General features: G+C 39.8%; 1 protein-coding gene across 3 annotated transcripts in view; it reads left to right on the top strand.

The window, feature by feature from the left end:
- The window catches only part of MARCHF1 (membrane associated ring-CH-type finger 1), a 967912-nt gene that overhangs the window by 939058 nt on the left and 14520 nt on the right, over window positions 1-14334 (top strand). For all 3 annotated transcript variants that reach the window (XM_053583965.1, XM_053583959.1, XM_053583949.1), the window contains one exon: window positions 10201-10348. In XM_053583965.1, the coding sequence (XP_053439940.1) occupies window positions 10201-10348 (148 nt within the window). The remainder of the gene's footprint in view (window positions 1-10200; window positions 10349-14334) is intronic.

Genomic DNA, 14334 nt, shown 5'->3' with positions numbered 1-14334 from the left:
CCTCATAGACTCTGCACCTTAGCTTTTCTGCCAGTTCAACATGCCTGAAGCAGTAATATATGACTTCTCCAGAGTATATGAGTATGTCTTTTACCATACAACTGACAACCAAGTATTGGTTAAATATTTTTAAAGAAGCTTTGTTTCAGTGACTCTATTAATTAAATCTTTAAGTAATTTATGATACATGACAATATTAAACCAACTCAGATTTAGGTGGGTTTTGAGAGGTTGGGGAGGGAGAAAGAAATACGTTTATTCTTGTGAAAAAAATATCAGACATCACCGTGCCCCTCTAAAATATTTCCCTAAACTTTGCTTTCCTTAGAGAAGTAATTCTCAAACTTCAGCATACAAAAAAAATCATTCAGGGTGCTTTGTAAGAACGCAGATTCCTAGGTCTCCTTCTGATATGCATGTAGGACAGAGCCCAGGAATTTGTAATTTTACCTGTTACCCAGATAGTTCTAATGCAGATGTCCCTAAGTCCAACATGCTATATCTTCCCTCAGGAAAGATCTAGAAAATAAGCAGTTTTCTCTTTCTCTTTTTCCTCCCCAAATCATCTTCATGTGTGATGTCATTGCTCCCCCTAGTGGATGACTTCTCAGCAAATTTTTTTTCTATATTACTTTGCTCAAAACTTACAGGAAATCCTGTCTGTCATGAAAACCTTAAAAGGAAACAATGAGAGGTCAGGACAAGGATTACCTGATTACCAAAATTATTTTGGCAGTCTAACATCAAACTCATATATGGTTACATATATAATCAATATGTAATATATATATATACTTTGTGTATTTATATATACATATATAAATGAATTGATTGAATATATATAAATTGATTGAATATAATATAGCTAGTCTGTTTTATAAAAATAATTCAGTAACTTTGAATTTACTGGCCACAATATTTTTAGGATATTTATGCCTGCATGACTGTTATTCTTATATCCTATTTTTCTTTTCTTTCTTTCTTTTTTTTTTTTTTGAGACAGAGTCTCACCAGAGTGCTGTGGTGTCACAACTGACAGCAACCTCAAACTCTTGGACTTAAGTGAGTCTCTTGCCTCAGCCTCCCAAGCAGCTGGGACTAAGGTGCCTGCCACAATGCCAGCTATTTTTTGTTGTTGTTACAGTTGTCATTGTTGTTCAGCTGGCCCAGGCCAGGTTCAAACCTGCCAGCCTCTGTGCATGTGGCTGGTGCCCAACCCGCTGAGCTACAGGAACCCCCCAGGACTATTGTTCTTACATCCTATTTTTCTAATAAACTCCCAGCACATCAACACGACAACTCAGCTCTCCAGATTGCTCCCACTTGCACATCTTTGCAGTCCTAGGTGACCCTTCTGCTCCTCTTTCTCTTGGCTCCTAAGATCCCCAGCTCTGTAGAAGATCACGGAAGTTTGGGGTGTCTATTTTGCACTTCCAGGCTCCTGTCTCTGTGATAAGCTTGGCTAACAAGGACTATCAGTTACATCCAGGGTCATAGACTCAGTTGCCCATGGTCTCCAAGCAGGTGTTGTATATGAGTAACATGAATGGCACAAACCAGAGCGAATGGTGGGAACTCGAGCAAACTGGGTTTGCTTCATTTAAAGGAATTCAAAGAAGGATTTTTTGAAGCCCACTATGGACATAAAAAAAAATCTGTAAACTTTATGAAACGTTGTGGGAACCCCTGATTTACTTGCCCGTTTACTTTGTGCTAATTACCTACGTTTATTATCTCATACAATTCTATCACACACTATGAGAAAAATAGCATTGTTATCCCAGGTTCACCCATGAGGACACTGAGATGTCAGGAGGTTAGGTCACTTGCCCAAAGTCAGGCAGGGTTCTCTAATCTAGGAGTCTAAATTCTCAGACCTCACTCCAGGCTTCTGACTCTGGGGCTTCTTGCTTGTTCCTCTTGACTCTGGCCTTGTGCCTTCCTCACTCACCATCCCAGACCTCCCTTTCCTATCACAGGGCTCTCTGCTCTGCCTCGCTCTTTCCCTGTCTCTTGACCTCCTACTCTATTAATCTTTGGACAGTTCCTCTCCTGGCAGCTGACACCTCTCTCTGCAGCAGCACTGAGCACCAGGCCTCCCACGGCACCACGGAGTCTGTTCTCATATCACTTTCCTCACGTTGTAAACTAACGCAAAGATGTCAATGCAATGTGTGCTCACCACTGTTGCTTTAAATAGGTGTAACTTTTCTTAGAGATTTAAAATAGTATTTCAATAATTCTTTGATTTCTGTTACAAGTTGAATTTTCCCGGCTACCACCCCTCTACTTTTCTACTCAACGGGACCATTACAAGTGCTATTGTAGATACTGTAAGTGACATAAGCTCCTTTCAGTTAAAGTACTATTGTACCAGGTAAGCCTCAATACATTTTTTGCGAGCGTCCTCGTGTGTAGAAATCCAAGTGAATTATCTTTTGAGGAGAATAGCCATTTGTTTCACTTATCCATTCTCAGGTAGCTTCTGAGATTTTATGATCACTGACGTATCCCCAGAGCCTCCCTGGGGAATGTTGGCCCTTTTGGTCAGACGCCTCTGTTTTCTGCATTGCCCATGGAAGACGTTATTCCAGCCCACACACCCACTGTGATGCTTTCAGTTTATGTGGGATGTTTGAATCCCATTCACCTTTTGTGAAATCTGTCACCCAAAACAGTATTTGGGGGGAAGATATGAAAACTTAATATAACATTTTGAATTAGACAAAAAGAAGGAGAAGTTACTGGAACATACATTACAACCTATCATGTTTGTTCCATTCTTAACGAAAAGAGGCCATGTTTGTGCAGTCTTTTATTTTTATTTATTTATTTTTTTTTTTTGAGACAGAGTTTTCCTTTGTTGCCTTCAGTAGAATGCCATGGCCTCACAGCTCACAGTAACCTCAAACTCCTGGGCTTAAGCAATTCTCTTGACTCAGCCTCCCAAGTAACTGGGACTACAGGTGCCTGCCACAACACCCAGCTATTTTGTTGTTGTTGTTGTAGTTGTCATTGTTGTTTGGTAGGTCTGGGCTGGATTTGAACCCACCAGCTCCAGTGTATGTGGTTGGCACCCTAGCCGCTGAGCTACAGGCACTAAGCCTGTGCGGTCTTTTAGATAATTCTGCCCCACATATGCTAAGTACCTCATCCACTTACTTTTCTCATCTTTGTTCATGTCATTAATAAAAAAATTTCCCTGCTATGAGATTTAGTATTCACACAATTCTATTGGTACATGGGAAATAGAGGGGCTTTGGCTGACTTAATTCTGCAGGAGGAGATCCCGTCCTCAGCCCTCGGACACGCTGTCAACATGCTGCATTAGTCTAGACAGTGAGGACAAGTGAAGCCGAATTGGATGTAGGGCTGCACGTTTCAAGTTACGATATTCACTAAAATGTACTGAATTCTTTGCGCCTGACTCTGTTCTACATTTACATGTACATGCCTTGAATCAGTTAGACTTTACTGTACAAAGCAGGTGCTATTCTTATTGTTATTTCACAGATGAGGAATTGGAGAAATAACTCACCCAAGGTCACAGAGTCCTCAGTGGCAGAGCTGGAATTGGAACCCACTGTCCTCATTCCTAACAAGTACACCTGGGGCCAGGCAAGGTAGCTCACACCTGTAATCGTACCACTTTGGGAGTATTCCTTGAGCTCAGGGGTTTGAGACTTGCCTGAGCAAGAGCAAGACCCCATCTCTACTAACAATAGAAAAAAAATAGTTCCTATAGCCTGAGCTACTCAGTAAACTGAAGTAAGAGGATTGATTGAATCAATCAATTACTTGGGGTTGCTGTGAGTATAATGATGGCACAGCATTCTAGCCAGGGCAACAGGGTAAGACTCTGTCTCAAAAAACAAAAAATAGAAAAAACAAGTATCACAGCAGAATGGATTGCAAAACTGCTCGATTCTTTCATCAGTGATGGATTCAACACGGCCTGGGTGTATATATCAGGAACTAGCTTGCCCACGGGATTCTGTTCAGCAGCCAACACTGGAAAGTACTTCTAACTCTAAAGGATTTCTAGGACTGAATCCCTGTTATTATTATTCCTCCTCTGTGTTCAGGGAATGCCCATTCCTTGGTAGTTCGGGATACAGAAGGAGACTCGAACTGAGTGGTGGCAAAGTGAAGTCATGGGTTTCAGGTTCTCAGGCATTCCTCTGCTCTGTGGGACAGTTTACAAATCACTTTTCAATGAGACTGACAATCGCTTGCGGTGTTACCAGGGCCCTGAGTATGAAAGATATCTTTATTCTACCCTGGGCATCAATAACGCTTTCTGCCAATTCTAAATAAACACTTGTTCAAACTATCCAAGATGGTAGTCATCAATCTGATTTTATATTTGGGTTGGACACCTTCCAGGTTCATCTGGACACATGGCCGATTCCTCACCATTTCCACTTGCAATAACTTTGGGTGCAGATCCTAACCCCCAGTACAGTGAAGACCATTTCCTCTTGTCCTGTTATCAAGAGAAAGAAAGGAGCTGCATTCAATGAGAAATTACATATAACTTCCCTTCACATTGGGCCAAACGCCAGAAGATGCCAAATAATTATCATGGGTGGACCCAAGGAGGGAGAGAAGTAGGAAGAAAAAGACTTTCTCAAAAATCACAGTAGACTCACAGAGCATTTGTGGATATTATAGCTGAGTAAGAAAGCCAGGGAACCCACATGTACGCTTGTTTGTGATTCTGTGGAGAGACAAGTTTGCCCTGTGAACACCTCATGAGTGTCCAATAGTGAACACCTAAACTAATCCGCAGACGTAACCAACTGCCCACCACCTACAGGGCTGTGTTATTTTCTCCTTATCATCAGGTTTTTCGCAGATTTCATTAAGGTCTACAGAGGTTAGATTTTTCTTCTGGTGCTTTTAAATACCTTTTTAAGAGGGAAATTATTTAGCAAACGCATGTCTGTGAACTTGAAGATTCATTAAGGTCTCAAGACTTACTCCTCATAATTAGGTGTCTGTTGTTGAGTTCTCTTTCAATGTATTGGAAGTTGTAACTAATATAATTAGATTTTAATAGGATTTCACATTATCAAAACACGAATTTCAAAATAAAAATGAAGCAGTTTTAGTGACTAATGAGCTAACTCCAAAACACTATATCTTATCTGAAGTGCATTTTCTAACTTTGTAAATTTTTCACTCCACCTGAAATATTTACATCACAACTAATTGTTTGTCAATTTCCCTTCCCTTGACTACTAATTAGTTGGTGAGCACCCCTGAGGTCACCATGCAACTCCACTAAGTGCCATTCGTTAGGCAGGCGTTTTTCAAACTTCAGCTTGCATCAGAATCACCTGAAGTCTTCCTAACAAGCGGATTACAGGCCCCATTGCCAGTTTCCAATTCAGCATATGAAATTACTGAAATTACAGGGGCCCCAAATATTGGGTTTCTAGCAAGTTTCCAGGTTGATGCTGCTGCTTCTGGGGAACACTCTTTGAGAATCACTGCTCCACACAAATGGGCCTTCTAGAAATTTCACCAACTTAGCGGGTCCTTGAACTTTGGAAGGGTTTATTTACTATCTATCCTCGAGCACAGTGATTCTCAGCCTGTGTGCAGTGACACACTGGTGTGCTGTAAGAAGATCTTAGGTGAGTCGTGAAAATTGTTAAAGATCATTACTTAAATTATTTTTGAAAGAAGTTCTAAGCACAGTAAGTATATTCTTTCTTTCTTGATCAACATAATTTAAGTGTGCTGTGTCAGTTAACTATAGTTCAAGTGTGCCATGAGATAAAACAGGTTGAAAAACACTGCTCTAGCACAATGTATCTTACTAAGTCATTTAAATAATGTAATAAACTAGTATTACAAGTGGAGTCAAAATATTAAACAGTTAACATGTAGCTTTGCACTTATGCTGTGTTGATCAAATGACCTAGCTGGCTAGGAACTCCTGGGTTCTAGCTGTACCTGTCCCACCTCCCAAAAGTACTGCTGTAGGAGCTGCTGTTTGGGTCTGGCGCCACCTGTTGGTGATTTGCTCTATTACTTTATTATACTGTAGATTCGCAGATAATTCTGGGTCTTACGATTGGTGGGAAAGCTGGAAAATGTAGTAAAACTGTGTCAAGGAAAAAGAGAAAATTACAGTCATCTCTACATCCTGTATTTTGATATTAAGCAAATAATCTACCTTTATTCTTCATAGGTTAAAAACACTTCTTTTTAGGTAATATTTTTGAATTTATATTTTAAGACAGAATGCAATGAAAGTACCTTAAATTAGAGAACCCAAAACTACAATGCACCATTTGATTTAGCTAGAGCAAATGACAAGTTTCACTGATACAATGTTGGCATCAAGTTGTGCTACAACTCAGAAATCTTTTCAGAAAACTCCAGTCATACTTTTCTAAGTGAGTATTGGGTTCTGTTGAATTCTTTCTGATGTCTAGGGGATTCATCAAAAGAGCAAAAGCGAGAACAACAAAACAGGTACCAAAGACTCAGAAAGCGTGAAGCCTAAAGAAAGGTCCACAGTCACCTACAAGGGAGGTGCTAAGATTTTCTGAAACTGGTTTTGCCAACCTTAGCTGATCCACCATCTTCAGGGTATAAGAGAGAACTTGAGGACTAACAAAGGGCAGAAAAGAGAGTTGGCAGCATAAAGAGTTGTGAAAAGCTCACTGGTATGCTGTGGTGCTCACCTTCTCCCTGCCCCTGGGGAAGAGAAGGAGAGCTGTGGTCTCACGGGTTCCACTTGCTTCCCTGCGACCCCTTGGAGAGACGTGTGCCTCCTTAACACTGAGGGACTGGAGGACCACATATCTGACTCAAGCCTGTATAATTGAAACAGAAAAGGCAGAAGCCCCTGCTGCCCTGCTGATGGCCAGGCAAAAGTGAGGTAGCATCAACCGTTTGTGTTTCCTGTGTGCCCTGTGGGTAAAGCTAATATAGAATCATCTCAAAAACGGAGCTCCAGAATTGTCATCTCTAACAAGTGTCCAGGCAATGCTGACACTGCTGCTGCTCCTAGGGGACCCTGCTTTGAGAATCCTAAGAAGGTCATCTCTCTCACAACCCCCCTCACAGTATAACTCTGGTGATAATATACTCCTGGTAAAGTGAGCATTAGCCACACATCACTTTTTAAAGCTGGGCACGGGGAAAGAAGCGCTGTTGAGTTTTGTCAGGGTATCACTTTGCTATCACTGCATCTCTTGTGAACGGGTACTGAATTTCAGCATCACCATTATTAAACCAAGTTATTTTCCCGAAAGCTTTGTTAAAGTAAGATTTCTATTCTTACCTTCTCGATCTATTCTTCACTGTGAGGGCTTGAAAAACTTACTGAAACCTTGGTCACAAACCTCAACATACAATATACTAGGAAAGGCATTTTATAGATTTCTTCGTGTGTTGGGTAGTGAATGTTGCATGCAATACTAGGATTATCCGGAGGAGGGCGCTGTGCTACGTTTACTGCTGTCTGCTGTCTAGTCTAGGATTTTTGAGTGTTTCTTTAAGGATTTATAAAGTGGGAAAGGTTGACGATCCCCTTACACGTCATTTCTCCTTAAAATATTGCTGAGATTTAGAAATGACAATCTCTGAGTTTCTATTGTCTGAACTGGAAAGAGTCATTGCAAATGATTTGGCTTGTCCTTGTCAGCTCTGCTGATATTTTTGAGGACTATTTGTTTTGAATAGTGTGTCCCAGCCATTTCATCAAATTGCTCCATAGATATAAGAAGTCCCAATTTCAAGGTGTTTCAAGCCAATTTTACAATTGAAGGTTGATTTGCTATGACTATTTTGTTACCGAAGTTATTCTCTTCCGCTTGGAAGACTTAGGAAATTTAAACACATGAAGCTACTTTTCTGCACCAACCTACGCTTTTTATGTGACTATATTAAATACTGAGATTACTCATGGAATATTTATTAAATCACAAAATTCTATTTCCAAATGATTATATTCTTTGATTACACAAGTTATTCTTATTAACATTATAATAATTCAATAATGACCATGATTTTAAAAATGTCTCTCACAGAAATTTTGACAAAAATCAAAGTAACACTAAAATCTTCTCAATTCAAGACTGATTAATTAAAATAGAATCTAAATTGAGGCATCTGATTAATTCCTTGGCCACATTGAGATTTCTCTATTATTTTATTTGGAATACTATTATACACTTGATCTTAGTCAAAAGGCCAAGAAGAGATTGCAATAATGTATAAATATAGTTCAATGTAAAGCAAAGTGCAAGATGAAGTATGTAATTGTTAATTAACTCTTACAGACCCCTGTGAGGAAAATTATGTGATGACTGTTCAGTAAGAAGAGAAGACATGAGGTTTATAAAGAAAACATCTTTTTTCTCTAAAATGTTTTAAAAGCTGTCTGGAGCATCAAAATGGCACTTTACGTATTTGCTCTCTGACAGCTGAAGTTATCAGATCTTAATTTTTTTTTTTTTTGGTTTTTGGTCGGGGCTGGGTTTGAACCCGCCACCTCCGGCATATGGGACCGGTGCCCTACCCCTTGAGCCACAGGCGCTGCCCCAGATCTTAATCTTTAAAGTGGAAGGAAAGTTAGGGAATATCTGATTCTTTCATCAGAAATTGCATTTGACAACAAGTAGCAGAGACCTGGGACGTAATGGCTTAATCACAGGGGCCTTCGTTTTACTGACGTAAACATGTGTAAGAGATGCCCAAAGGTGAGCTGTCACTGACTGGGCGGAGGTCTGCCCAATTCTCAAGACTTTGCTTCAAAGTTGCATAGTGGCTGTTGACACTCTTCCTGTTACATATAAATTCCAGGCGGCATAGAAGAGAAAAGGAAGGAAAAGACAAAGGGACAACTCTTGAATCAGGGAGTTAAAACTTAATATCCACTCCTATCTCGTTGGTGGAAGATAGTCAATGTCCACTTCTGCCAAGCCAGGTTGGAAAGGCAGCTTTAAGTTGGGCACAGTGGCAACCCTAATGGAATGAGTGCATTAATAAAGAAAAGAGAGAATGTTCATTCTCTTCTTCCACCAACAATCCACAAAGTCACAGATTCTTCTACACTCTCTTCTTCATGAAGATGTGGGCAACTAGGGCCCAGAGAGAGTAAGCAATTTCACCCAAGTCTCGAAGCTGGTGGCAGAGCCAGACCTTTATGTCAAATAACACACACCTTCTTGCTTTTGATGAAGTTGTGCATTGGACTCTGCAAGCATGTTGGTGGAGTTGGGTCTTCTGAAGTTCTAAAGATTTTACATTAGCAAGGACATAATATAAAGAATCATGGATTCAGAACTTGGCACATCAGTTCACCTCTAATAAAATCATAATGATTTGATTTTCTTGTGGAAATAAGAAATAATGCAAAGAAAAATAAAAACATAATTCAGAAATGAAGTGATACTGCAACTATAAAAACATTAAAATTTATTTTGAGAGACTATTTCTTCAAAGTGAGAATAGGAACAATTTTCTAAAACAAAGTTAACTTAGTTCTGTAAAACCTCCCTGGCCCAGACTGAGGGAGCCCTCAACTTTCTAAGGAGCATGTTTAAGGGCAAAAGCCATCATGGCAGCTGCAACCCTCTTGGCATCAAGGAATCAAGGCTGCTCTGACAGGGGCTTCAGTAGATGATCTCCCATGGCTCCAACAGCAAAAGGAGAAGAGGTAGGAACAGGAAATATTGACTTTCTCTCGCAGATATCATTTAGCCATTCAAATACTTGCTAAATGTATACACTCAAGAATGCAAAACTACATCAGTTATTATTCATAGCTGCCATAATCCTAGAAGACAATGTTACCTACTACTACCTCTGACCTGTACTACAAAGACATGATAGGCAGGAGCCCAAAAAGAAATGTTCTAAAAATTATACAATATTAAAAGTATCTCTTGGGTGGCACCTGTGGCTCAGTGAGTAGGGCGCCAGCCCCATATACGGACGGTGGCGGGTTCAAACCCAGCCCCAGTCAAACTGCAACAAAAAATAGCCAGGTGTTGTGGCGGGTGCCTGTAGTCCCAGTTACTGGGGAGGCTGAAGCAAGAGAATTGCCTAAGCCCAGGAGTCGGAGGTTGCTGTGACCTGTGATGCCACGGCACTCTACCAAGGGCAATCAAATGAGACTCCATCTCTAAAAAAAAAAAAGAAATTCAGTTTTGTGTGATTCATTTCTGATTGCAGTGGGAAAAACTACAGATGACCACAAGTGAAAGGAGGAAAATATGCTGCTCTGTCACATTCCACGTAATCGCAATCACCTGTGTGGTGTGGTCCTTGTATGTATTGATAGACCGGACAGCAGAGGAAATCAAGCAAGGCAATGACAATGGTAAGACTTATATTTCCCTCTCTTGGATTACTTTTTTTTTTTTTTTTACTATGATGAGGTCTCACCTTACCCCAGGTAAAATGGCATTTATCAAAAAGTTCAAAATCAATACATGCTGGTATGAAAGTGGAGAGAAAGGAATGCCTATACCCTATTGGTGAGACTAGGACAACCTTAGGAAAAACAGAATGATGATTCCTCCAAGAACTACAAATTCATTCAACCCTGCAATGCCACTACTAGGTACCTGCCCAAAGAAAAAGAAGACTTTTCATCATAAGGATACCAGCACTCAAATGTTTATTAAAGTATAATTCTTAGATTCTAATGATGATACCAGAAGTGGATAAGGAAGCTTTGTTCCCCAGTTTAGGTCTTCAAGTCACACACTAGCAAAAACTAGTACCTGTTATTGGACACTATAAAGAACAACATGGGGAACTGAGCTGAGATGTGAGATTTATCGACCCCACAGAAAACCTAACAAGAGAGTAGCATGCAGGTGGCACACACCACTGCAGGCTTTTCAGGAGCTGAGTAAGGATGAGCTGCAGCCTGAAGTGATAAGTCAGCTAAAAAATGCAAGTGTTTCTCATTCTATTTAACTTGCCCCAGTCATTTCTTCCTTTAAGGCGGTGGTTCTCTACCTTCCTAATGCCGTGGCCCTTTAATACAGTTCCTGTGGGTCGCAACCCACAGGTTGAGAACTGCTGCTTTAAGGCATAAATAATTCTATCACATTGGGGATTAAGTTTAAAAATTAACATAGATAAAGCATGGACAAGATAACATTGTCCTGGAGAATGTGTGATAGCTTCTTAGTATTGTGTAATTTGACAGAGTGGACTGACACTCTGGTTTGAAATTTTAGTCATGCAAGGTTTGATTGTGAAGGGTGGTGTCAAGTCTACAAAGAAAGATGTTTCAAAATCAGTGAGGTGTATTCTGACATTCAAAGTGGATGGATCATTTAAAACAGAAGCAAAAATAGGAAGCAGGACAGCTATAAAATATTATTTTCACATCTGAAGGTTCCCAGTTCTGTTTGTCATCGGGCTCTCCAGGCCATAGCATGCTGTTAAACACTGAGAAACACCCCACCACCACCCAGGAAATAACATTAAACCACTGATGACTTTGTAAAGAAAACTGTTCAGATTGTAACATTTTTAAAGGTTTTTTTGTTTGTTTTGTTTTGTTTTGTTTTTGGAGTTATAGCTCACAGCAACCTCCAACTCTTAGGCTCAAGCTCTCCTCTTGCCTCAGTTTTTCTATTTTTAGTAGAGATTAGAGGTCACGCTTTTTGCTTAGGCTGGTCTTTAACTCCTGATCTCAAGCAATCCACCTGTTCTGGCCTCTCAGAGTGCTAGGATTACAGGCAAGCGTGAGCCACAGCACCTGGCTTAAGATTTGGAATGTTAGGAAAAAGTTTGAACATCTCCTCACATCTCACTCCCCTCCCTAAAAAATGAAAATTAAAGAGAGGAAAAGATGGGAAGACGTGAGATAAAAAGAAGGAAAAGAATTAAAACACAGAAAGATTTGTTCTTTCTGTGTTTTGTTTGTGTGAATTCATAAATGCAGAAGGGGAGGGTGTTGCCTTCTCACAGTTGGCCACCAGGTGTCAGCAATACACACAGCACAGTGAGCGCTGGCTCTGGGCCTCCTAGTGGCGGAACGGGGCTGAATAAGCAGGAAGGACTCCTTTGGTGAGGGGCTCAGAGTGCTGAGTCTGAATTTGCTTTTAAAGTAGTTGGAAAAAAAAAAATGCATAACATAAAAGCCAACAATTTTAAATCCATCTTGAATATCTTCAAAAACTATTTGAAGAAAAAATTGTCCCTTTTCAATCAGAATTGGGGTTTAATATAAAATAGCAAAATCTTTTAAACTGTTATGACAATACTAGAGGTAATGAAAATTCTTCATATATTTTTAAATGATTGCTCTTTTATATTAAATGTGCATGATGCCCCAGATAGCTCTTTCACCTCACTCTCTTTCTTTTTTTCCTCGTGACAACAAAAAAAGCAAAATAAAAATTAAAAAAAAAAAAAACTTTTTTTTTTTACATTCTAAATTCCTTTTACATTCTAAATTCCTCTTGTTATCAACTCTAATTTGGGCAACAATTCTTCCTCCTGCCTTTATGTAGTCTAAAAGAATGCTCCAGTATGCTATTTATGTGTTAAAAACAAAATACAAAAATATAGCGCAAAGAAGCAATGACAATTTTTACTATTAAAGACACTGTAGGTGTGGATATCAGAGCTGCTCCAGAAGTGTTTAAATGTATACACAGCAAAGGTACACAAGGGACTAACATAAAAGTTGAATTTGTTTTTTTGATTAACTCATGTGTGAGCTTCTAAACTCCTCCAGGGCAGGGGTCTTGCCTCATTATTCTGAAAGTGCTTGGTTATTAGCAGAGGCAGAAAATTTTCTGCCTGCTGTGGCTTTCTCCAGGAGGTAAGAACAAACCCGAATATGATAAATAAGCCCTGGCTTGAGCTGTCAGAGGCCAGGGTTCTACCACTGCCTTCGTGGCTGGCTAGTTATCTTGCACATAATGATTAATCACTCTGGAACCCAGTTTCTTCATCTATAAAGCTTAGAAAATTGCCCTGAGTAGCCTCTAAAGGTTCTTTCCAGGATTCATCTTTCAGACACCCCAAACTTGACTTACACCAAATACATTGAAATGTGTTTATATAAATACTGAACATATTTCATACATGTTTACTCACAGTGAATATTACCACTACTAAAACAAGTTAGGAGAAAGGTTATAAATAAGCAAACAGTTTTGTTGCTGCTGTTGTTTAATTTATCCAATAAGAAAGAAAGGAGAATAAAAGTAAAGAAGAAAACCAGCCCCACAAATATATGCACACAAATAACCTTCTTTATACAGAGATGCTTTGTAACTGCATAACCTAACATCCATCCCAAAACATTCCAACTTACCAGGGAGATGCTCTTTCTAAATATACATGACCCTTATAGCTGTTAAATGAGGCAGGTTCTTTTCTGCTGTTTCATGATTTTAAAAGGCTTTGAGACACACTCCAGGGGTCTGCAATCTTATGATCTCCTACACCTAAGAAAGGCAGGATACTCTGAGAAATCAAATTTAAAAGCTAGAAGAGATCTTAGAGACCATTGTTTTAAAGATGAGGTAATAAGTAATTTGCCTGACCTCCAGTTGTACTATAAACACCCACCTAGGGTCCTCAGGCTTGCCCAGTTTAACTTGAGAAAACAGAAAAGTTAGATGTCATAGGCGACCTACCCTGTGTGCTCCCAGAGGAGAGGAATGGGGACCCTCTCCTATTTTCAAGGAAACAATGTATATTTTCAAAGAAACAATGTTTCTGGAAAGTAAGTGAGCCTAAAACGGGCTACTAGACACACTCCATCTTACAACCGCTGTTGCTGCGGTCTGAAAGCTCGGAATAAATATTTTCTAACAAATGCAATATATGTAGTTACTGCTCCAGCATGTAAGGACCTATTAGTTTATTTTGATGGGATTTCTAAGCTATTCTTCTGGCAGAGGGAATTACAACTGCGAGAGATACCTAAGGGCGTGTGATGAAGAAATGCTGTAAGTGCCACCGTGCTAAGCTGCCTGGCTGGCAATTAACCAGACTTCTCCCCTCTTAAATTCTGGAAGATTTTGTGACCTGGAGTCAAGGTGGGAGACCCACAGGATGAAGATAGAAAGCTCTTCCTGGTAGGCAGGTGTGAGAGCTCTGCTCTTAATCTAAAACTGAATCAGCCAAAGGTGTAGCATTTAAATCACACAGATGATAACAATAACAATTTACATTTACATAGCACTTCCTATGCATCAGGCTAATGCCTTTCATCCAACCCTGTGAGGCAGACACTACTGTTTCGTCTCACTTTAAATGATGGCTTTTGCTGTATAACAAACCATTCCAAACTTAGTGACTTAAAACCACAACCACTTATTTCACTCA

This window comes from Nycticebus coucang, chromosome 1 (assembly GCF_027406575.1).
Source record: "Nycticebus coucang isolate mNycCou1 chromosome 1, mNycCou1.pri, whole genome shotgun sequence".
In the NCBI taxonomy this organism is placed as follows: Eukaryota; Metazoa; Chordata; class Mammalia; order Primates; family Lorisidae; genus Nycticebus; species Nycticebus coucang.
The sequence above is the reverse complement of the archived record's forward strand: the minus strand, read 5'-3'. Positions and strand labels throughout refer to the sequence as shown.